Source organism: Anarhichas minor, unplaced genomic scaffold (assembly GCF_050575085.1).
Source record: "Anarhichas minor isolate MPS153535 unplaced genomic scaffold, ASM5057508v1 ptg000025l, whole genome shotgun sequence".
NCBI classification, from domain to species: Eukaryota; Metazoa; Chordata; class Actinopteri; order Perciformes; family Anarhichadidae; genus Anarhichas; species Anarhichas minor.
The window spans coordinates 5952040-5961679 of record NW_027466471.1 but is presented as its reverse complement, the minus strand read 5'-3'; the positions used below and the strand labels follow the sequence as shown (position 1 = coordinate 5961679).

General features: G+C 42.9%; 2 protein-coding genes across 2 annotated transcripts; both read right to left on the bottom strand.

Moving 5' to 3' along the window:
- Window positions 1-744: 744 nt before the first annotated feature.
- Window positions 745-3653, bottom strand: LOC142957677 (myogenesis-regulating glycosidase-like). The gene is made up of 3 exons (XM_076099628.1): window positions 3206-3653; window positions 2977-3095; window positions 745-2627 (listed from the first exon to the last, which is right to left on the bottom strand). The coding sequence occupies exons 1-3, from the start codon at window positions 3651-3653 to the stop codon at window positions 2280-2282; spliced, it is 915 nt and encodes a 304-aa protein (XP_075955743.1). The 3' UTR covers window positions 745-2279.
- Window positions 3654-4044: 391 nt separating this feature from the next.
- On the bottom strand, window positions 4045-6544 carry LOC142957235 (myogenesis-regulating glycosidase-like). Its single transcript, XM_076098897.1, has 3 exons — window positions 5696-6544; window positions 5467-5585; window positions 4045-5117 (listed from the first exon to the last, which is right to left on the bottom strand). The coding sequence occupies exons 1-3, from the start codon at window positions 6513-6515 to the stop codon at window positions 4770-4772; spliced, it is 1287 nt and encodes a 428-aa protein (XP_075955012.1). The 5' UTR covers window positions 6516-6544; the 3' UTR covers window positions 4045-4769.
- Between the last annotated feature and the right edge of the window lie 3096 nt (window positions 6545-9640).

The window sequence follows — 9640 nt, the reverse complement described above, 5'->3', positions numbered from 1 at the left end:
GAAAAATAAAACATGAACCATCGTGAGCAAATGAATCCATTACGTGGTTAGATGTTGATCCTGAGGATTACTGACGCAGATCAGCACACCCTAAGATTTTGCATTTCCTGCTTTGAGTCCAGTGGTTACTTTTTATCGCCAAGTATAGTAGCTGTCAAATAAATAGTTTCTTTTTGTACCTAATCCTTCATCAATATTCTTTCATCTAAGACAGAATGAGGCTACACTTTCTTTTAGGGGGAGAAGAGGAAATCAGGAAATGTGGCATACATATGGCACACTGATAATAAAACAGTCTTTGTAGGTGAATAAACTGAAGACGATCTACAGATTATGCAAAAGGCCAATGTTTTACAAGTGGAGAGCACATAGTTGGTCTAATCATATACTTTAGTTTGTTCTCAGGATTAAACAAAGACAAATATGTGTAGAATATATAATACTGTTGTCATGAGAAAAATGTCTGACTTCAGTTTTGGGGATGTTCATGTTTTCAACTCATTAGAAATTTATGGTAATTACAAATATGGATATCAAGCTTTTCACATCCGTTTTAAATTAGTATAAGTATTAAATAAAAAGTCCGTTAACAGCAATCATTCAATCAAGTAACACTTCCCTTTAGCATTTCAGACTGTTGTGTCACAGTGGAAATATTGGCCAATTCCCTTTTTTCAGTGTTTTGAATGAATCCCTTTTAAATATATCTGACACTTCTCTGTCACAATAATAAATACATAGAAGTCATTTTCCAAATGATGCATTTATCATTTAAGAAATGTTGCAGTCTAGTTTACAAGTCAAAGCCTGTGTTTAAGATTTGAACATTCATGACGCTGGTGCCATCTGGTGGTAGTATCACGAATGCAAGAAAGTGAAACGAAGACTTCCAATTCACAATCGTTTCATGTTTCAACAAACAAAAAACATCAAAATAATTTGAAAGAGGACTCTAATCCCATAACAGTTCTACATATAGTGACTTTAACATTTCAAAATAACAGCGCTCACGCTAGCTTATATACTATTATTAATTTCAAGCAAGGCATTTAGACAACTTAACAGTGATGTGTTTTACTTTCATGCCAGAAATCACTGTGTAAGAGCAGACAGACACGTATTCAGATGGCAGATTTCTTTGCAATGTCAATGCTCGAAAACATAAAAGGTGCAAAGCATCAAGCATATATCACTGTGTGTTTCACCGCTGCACTGGTTCTCTAAGCTAAGGACGGCATAGCTTAGTTCAGCTGATAAGGCAAATAAAGTCACAAGGCAGACATGGACGGGACGTTATAACATGGCATCTTTGAGAACAATACCGGTTTAACAAGGCAAACCAGTAGCATCGGTGCAATACATCTATTTCTTGCCGTGCATCAACTAAATTAATTCTAACTTCTCTTTTATTTCCCCTGAGCTGGTGGAAGACGGAAGATGAATGGAGAAGTAGATTTTGGCACTGAAGTGGGAGAATGGCACGACCATGAACAGGTCACAGGAATGTAGAAGTAAAAATATTCGCACTCTGTTGATCATGACAAGAACCCCAAATTTACACCCAGAGTCACGTCAATTTACTATGAATACACTCAAATACTATCCGACAAATGAAAAGCTCATAAATATAAAGAGAAAGTGACAAATGAGACACATGCAGCTGTCAATGCTGATTAATGCATGTTAACTTTAACCATAGGTAGTTAGTAGTGTTCACAATACAGCAGTTACCATGGTGACATAAGGTTAGACATGCCCTCTGAGTGCATCTGTGCGTATTTATTGCCGGTTCAGTGCCTAACCCTGTCAGCCCACAATAGAGACACACATCAAACACCTTATCGCACAGGTATTGCATCTACCTCTTTATCGGCCTTAAAACCAAAAACACTCGAGCTGTGGGCCTTGGAGGACTCTAGATGTCCATTGGGTGGAAGACTGCGGTGACGATACAATCAGAGATCGGTTTAACTATTGGCTGTGGAAGGCACATGAGGATGAGGATCGGCTTCAGGATGGAGCGAGAGAATCAAAAGTGAACACAAGTTATCATTCTAATTCTTTGTCCAAAGAAAGAGCAGATCAGAGGAGACGTGAGGTTCATCTTTACCAACAAATTAAATAAATCACACTCTGCTGTGGCACCAGATCCCCTTAGTGGTCATTTCCCTTTGAAAAACAAACAAACATCTCCTGCTATTTCTTGGCTTGTGCTCACTAGAATATACATGTGCATACAATATGTGTGTGCGAGTTAAGGTTATGTGCCGTTAACGCCTTCAGTGAACCCATGTGAAGAAAGCTATCTCGTCCAGGTCCACGGGGTAGTCGGTGAGGTACATGGGGCCCTTGTCAAAATGTTCCCCCTTGTAGCTTCTCCATCGTCCTGCAGGCAGGTAGATGTCCCTCTCCTGCTTCCCTGGCTCCAACACCGGCGCCACCATCAGGTCGTCACCGATCAGGAACTGGGAGTCGATCTTGTACGCTGCCTCGTCGTCGTTGGCGATCCACCAGAGGGGCCTGATGATCGGGTCCCCAGTATCAAGAACCTCGCCTGCCAGTTCGAGAACCCTCGGGGCCACCAGAGTCTCGTGGAGCTCTGTGAACTTCTGCGCTATCTGCACCACCTGGAAGTGAACACGCAGAGGTGTTAGCGTCATAGTGGAGCATGTCGTCTAGCAGACAGTGTAGCATGATGGTTGGGTTATTAAGGGGGGGCAATGAAGTACATACAAGTAACATAAATCATTATTAGTTGTCTCCATTTATATACATTCATATTAATTCGTCCCCACTAATTATCACATTCATGGACAGGAAATAACAGAACAGGGAAAACACATTTATTTCTTGCTAGTTATAAAACCAGAGTTACGGATGTAACCATGGTTCCATGAATCATTGATGACCGCCAGAAGCAGTGTTAAAGCACTGCCTCTGGCGTTCATTTAGGATGAAATATATCACTTTGCTCACCTCATTGTCATAGGCCCACGGTGGTATGGAGAACTGCATGGCAGGCATGAAAGCAGACAGCTCCAACCATCGGATGTACAGCTCTCTGTCCGGCAGAACATTTTTGCCATCTAAACCAACTAAACATACAACGCAGATGTCAGAATGTAGACCAAAACCACATCAACATGTGTCTTTGAGAGAGCCAACTCTAAAGCTCTCTGTAGCCATATGTTATGGAGTACCATACCTGCGGTGCGGTTGGGGTATGCATTCCCTCCTATCATATCAGGTAAGACAAACTGGTAGCCCAGGATGCTAATGGTGAGGACAGTCGGGATGATGGACTGGAGGCCGAGCTCATAGCCCCACACAGAGTCTCTGTCAATGATCCTGAAGAAGCAGGAGATGTCCTGACTCTGGTAACCCACCCTCAGCTCCGCACGCTCACTGAATGGGATGGCCATCTCCGTGTAGCGGCGGGTGAAGGTGGAGGGGTCCGACAGCGGGACCAGGGTGCTAAACTGGCGTGGGAGGTAGCTCGTCTCTCCCGCATCGAACTTGAAGGACGTCACGTCATAGCGGGTTTTCATCATGTGCAGATGTGAGGAATACCACTCACGGGCTTCCGGGTTGGTGAAGTCCAGGATCCCCCCAATGCCGTTCCACCCTCGCAGTTTCTCCTCGCTCGAAAACATAAAAGGTGCAAAGCATCAAGCATATATCACTGTGTGTTTCACCGCTGCACTGGTTCTCTAAGCTAAGGACGGCATAGCTTAGTTCAGCTGATAAGGCAAATAAAGTCACAAGGCAGACATGGACGGGACGTTATAACATGGCATCTTTGAGAACAATACCGGTTTAACAAGGCAAACCAGTAGCATCGGTGCAATACATCTATTTCTTGCCGTGCATCAACTAAATTAATTCTAACTTCTCTTTTATTTCCCCTGAGCTGGTGGAAGACGGAAGATGAATGGAGAAGTAGATTTTGGCACTGAAGTGGGAGAATGGCACGACCATGAACAGGTCACAGGAATGTAGAAGTAAAAATATTCGCACTCTGTTGATCATGACAAGAACCCCAAATTTACACCCAGAGTCACGTCAATTTACTATGAATACACTCAAATACTATCCGACAAATGAAAAGCTCATAAATATAAAGAGAAAGTGACAAATGAGACACATGCAGCTGTCAATGCTGATTAATGCATGTTAACTTTAACCATAGGTAGTTAGTAGTGTTCACAATACAGCAGTTACCATGGTGACATAAGGTTAGACATGCCCTCTGAGTGCATCTGTGCGTATTTATTGCCGGTTCAGTGCCTAACCCTGTCAGCCCACAATAGAGACACACATCAAACACCTTATCGCACAGGTATTGCATCTACCTCTTTATCGGCCTTAAAACCAAAAACACTCGAGCTGTGGGCCTTGGAGGACTCTAGATGTCCATTGGGTGGAAGACTGCGGTGACGATACAATCAGAGATCGGTTTAACTATTGGCTGTGGAAGGCACATGAGGATGAGGATCGGCTTCAGGATGGAGCGAGAGAATCAAAAGTGAACACAAGTTATCATTCTAATTCTTTGTCCAAAGAAAGAGCAGATCAGAGGAGACGTGAGGTTCATCTTTACCAACAAATTAAATAAATCACACTCTGCTGTGGCACCAGATCCCCTTAGTGGTCATTTCCCTTTGAAAAACAAACAAACATCTCCTGCTATTTCTTGGCTTGTGCTCACTAGAATATACATGTGCATACAATATGTGTGTGCGAGTTAAGGTTATGTGCCGTTAACGCCTTCAGTGAACCCATGTGAAGAAAGCTATCTCGTCCAGGTCCACGGGGTAGTCGGTGAGGTACATGGGGCCCTTGTCAAAATGTTCCCCCTTGTAGCTTCTCCATCGTCCTGCAGGCAGGTAGATGTCCCTCTCCTGCTTCCCTGGCTCCAACACCGGCGCCACCATCAGGTCGTCACCGATCAGGAACTGGGAGTCGATCTTGTACGCTGCCTCGTCGTCGTTGGCGATCCACCAGAGGGGCCTGATGATCGGGTCCCCAGTATCAAGAACCTCGCCTGCCAGTTCGAGAACCCTCGGGGCCACCAGAGTCTCGTGGAGCTCTGTGAACTTCTGCGCTATCTGCACCACCTGGAAGTGAACACGCAGAGGTGTTAGCGTCATAGTGGAGCATGTCGTCTAGCAGACAGTGTAGCATGATGGTTGGGTTATTAAGGGGGGGCAATGAAGTACATACAAGTAACATAAATCATTATTAGTTGTCTCCATTTATATACATTCATATTAATTCGTCCCCACTAATTATCACATTCATGGACAGGAAATAACAGAACAGGGAAAACACATTTATTTCTTGCTAGTTATAAAACCAGAGTTACGGATGTAACCATGGTTCCATGAATCATTGATGACCGCCAGAAGCAGTGTTAAAGCACTGCCTCTGGCGTTCATTTAGGATGAAATATATCACTTTGCTCACCTCATTGTCATAGGCCCACGGTGGTATGGAGAACTGCATGGCAGGCATGAAAGCAGACAGCTCCAACCATCGGATGTACAGCTCTCTGTCCGGCAGAACATTTTTGCCATCTAAACCAACTAAACATACAACGCAGATGTCAGAATGTAGACCAAAACCACATCAACATGTGTCTTTGAGAGAGCCAACTCTAAAGCTCTCTGTAGCCATATGTTATGGAGTACCATACCTGCGGTGCGGTTGGGGTATGCATTCCCTCCTATCATATCAGGTAAGACAAACTGGTAGCCCAGGATGCTAATGGTGAGGACAGTCGGGATGATGGACTGGAGGCCGAGCTCATAGCCCCACACAGAGTCTCTGTCAATGATCCTGAAGAAGCAGGAGATGTCCTGACTCTGGTAACCCACCCTCAGCTCCGCACGCTCACTGAATGGGATGGCCATCTCCGTGTAGCGGCGGGTGAAGGTGGAGGGGTCCGACAGCGGGACCAGGGTGCTAAACTGGCGTGGGAGGTAGCTCGTCTCTCCCGCATCGAACTTGAAGGACGTCACGTCATAGCGGGTTTTCATCATGTGCAGATGTGAGGAATACCACTCACGGGCTTCCGGGTTGGTGAAGTCCAGGATCCCCCCAATGCCGTTCCACCAGCGCACCAGAGCAGGCAGCTCGCCGCTCGGCTCCCGGACGAACAGTCCTTTCTCCACAGCGACGCCAAAATTGATGGAGTCATAGTTGATGAAAGGATGGGTCCAGAGCGACACTAGAAAGCCGTCCTCTCTGAGCTTGTCAAACATACCGCTAGCATTGGGGAACTTCTGCGGGTCAAAGTCAAACTCTCCGTAGTCTGCGGTGTAGCGGTCGTCCAGCTCCAGGTGGGAGCATGTGAAGCCGTACTTGGTGATGTCAGAGGCGTAGCGCAGCAGTTTCTCCTGAGTCACAGCAGTCTTGTGGAGAGCCCACGTGGACCACAATGGCTGTTTGAAGACCTCAGGAGACGGCACCTTGATAGGCTTTGGGAAATACCGACGCACCTGAGCACAACACATGCATTTAGAACAGAGACTTACTACAGGTACTACATCAACAGTTCTTGTTTTTCTTCCAAACAAGAATGCACGGTGAAAAAGTGTGTTCCTTTTATTCTCTTTCTAGCCAAGAGTTAGATGATAAGGCAGGAATGACTCTCATATGTGTCCATTAAATGTTCAGCTACGGCCAGACAGGTAGCTTAGCTTAGCATAATGATTGGAAATAGGGAGATTGGGGGGGGGGGGGACTCTGGAGGTAGTCAGTACTCCCAGCCAAGAAATAGTCCCACCGCTTATTAAACGACAATTTGTTATTTTCACTTCACACCAAGGAGATACAACAACACAGTCAGGCTAGTTGTTTCCCTTTGCTTTCAGTCGTCGTGCTAAGCTAAGCTAACCAGCCATACAACCCACAGATATGAGAGTATGGATCTTCTCATTTTAGTCTTGGCACTAAAACAACGAAGTATATTTCTCAAAATATCAAACTCAAATACTACTTTACAGAGACGTCGGCAGTGGTGTGGAATCAAAACTAATCTGATTCAAATCATTGTTACTTTAGCAACTAGTCTTTTTTTTCTTTATCGATTTGTTAATATTTTGATTAATGAAGTAAACACTTATCAAATGTAGAACACAGTTTCTCATCGGGCATAGTTACATTTTCAAGAGTATTGTTTTCATCCGATCAACAGTTGAAAACCCAAAGACATTCATAATATAGTAATATTAAACAGAGAAATGCAAAAACTCGAACCAGAGACTGTTCGGTGGCTTTGGTAGATAAATTACTTAAACAACTGACTGAATTGTTATGAATTCATGTGAATCAGATGAACATCCAGCCAAGACTGCAACTTAACAACCAACAAAACATAAACAGAAGAACCAGACTAGGGAGCCCACTATCAGCACCAGTAGCCTTAATAACAGACAGTTCATCAGGACATTTCCAACCAGACGGTGTCTCTCAGCTCACTGACGACAGAGCTGATTGTTCAGACACCATTTGAAATGTCTGAAAGAACTGCCCTCTCTGATACTCCACATCCCTTATTCGCATTCATACCCATCATATGTTTTGTGAACTGGTATTTCTGAGAGTTTCCCCTTTGTGTTTTGCAGGTTATAACATGGTTACCAAGGGCTGCCAAACCAGCTTAGTATGCACAGGTTCCATGGCTTGCTGTGAGGGGAACTTGTGTAACAGTGCCACACCAACTGGTCCCAGTGTCATCCTCCTGCTGGTGTCCTTGGCCATGATCACGCTCTCTCTCTGAAGCTCTGCGATTTTGTTTTTTGTCAATGCAGCGCTTTTTTTGTGCTTTCTAATTGTGAACTGTAAAAACTGTTTCTACGTGAGTGAGACGATCTTTCATTTAAATGTCTAACTTGTGAGACATTTAGTCTTAAAAGTCTGACTTGTTTGTGTGCAGCTTTTTTGTGTGTGTTTGTTGTTGAGTTAACGATAAAATTCTCTCACCTCTCCAGCTTATGAAACCTTTCCAATATTCAGCCTAATTTTAAACTTAAATTTACTTTTTTTCAAGCGCATGCTTTTTTTAAAACACCTGCTCAGGACGCCATCACTCCGCTAGTGTTATTACACAAATTAGGTGAAACCCTTGACCAGCTGGTGGCGCTAGAGGAGAAGTCAGAGAATCACCAAAGTACTTTTGATTCATCCTCTGGTGACCATGATAAGCACTTGCAAACAATGACAATCCATCACATAGTTGACGAAATATTTGACTCAAATTAAAAACTCATGGTGGCACTAGAGAGGAAGAGCCAGAGGTTCATCAGAGTCATTGGGAGACATCATCTGGGGAACATGAATGTCTGCACAAAATGATTTTGTAATCCAATAGTTGATGTCATATTTCACTCTGGACCAGAAGTGGTGGACCCATGATCAACATTGCAGGTAGGTTTTAGCATGGGCATGGCTCTGTACAGGTGTTCCCTGTGTGAAGTGAGACACTTCAACACTTCCACTAAAGCATTTCAAAGGCACACTACCGCCAGGTGTCCACAAGATGGCGCCAAATTGAGGACTTGTACAGGGAGCAAAATAAATGTTAGAAACGATAATGCTATCTGCTACTGCAGATGATTCTCATGTCACTTTTATTTCCTCTATTTGCGGCTGAGGTCTACATGACTGTCTTTTGAAAGAAGACTGAGGAGTTGAGCTATAAAACCAACAGACTGAGTCTGTTTCTCTCTCGGTTCACGATGCAGTTTTATGGAGATCTGGTCCTAGTTATGACTCTGTCTGAACACCTTAGGATTCATGTGCTTTGGATTCACATTATAACACAGTTATTAATGTGTAAAAGTTATTGCTGATCCAAAAAAAGATAGTGGTCTCTAGAAGTTGGAGTAGCGTGATAGGGCTCATTACTTCTTTGAGCATTATTAAATGAATGATTGAATTTAAAAAACATTTATTTGGAATAATAATACAGGATGGACAAATATTTAAACGGTGGAGAGATTTTACAGTTTTTCTCAATTGTTTGCAATACTTAAGACACAATGAACACAATTTGTAACTCATTAACCAAACCCCTAAACTGATTCTGCTACAAAACTAACACATTTCCTGTTTTACTTACACTCACATTGCAGTTCTAAACCACACGTTTTATCTGAACCACACTTTTTATCAAAACAACACCAATATGTCTCTAGCTTTTCCACAATTGTCATGATTAAAATATATATAATTACATATATATATATATATGTGTATTTATTCATATATATATTTATTTGATTATATATAACATATTTAAATATTTATATATTTAAAATATTCCATTCATACTCGTATTTTAAATTGCAGTTTGCAATGCATTGCAGCCAACACGCTAAAATATAACCTCAGCTCAAGTCTCCAAAACTCCAAATACATTTTCTGCTTTGCACCCAATTTGAAACTTTGCATCACACTGCACACGGTTCTCTCTATAAGGATTTGACAAGAATCTGACATAAAGTCACTTATTTGCCATTTCAATACACTGCCTTTCTGGTAGAATAGATATCCGCACACTTAAATGCAACACTGTATTTTTAGCTTCCGGTCTAAAGGGCCTTCATCAGAGCATACATGGTTCAGCTGGAACGAC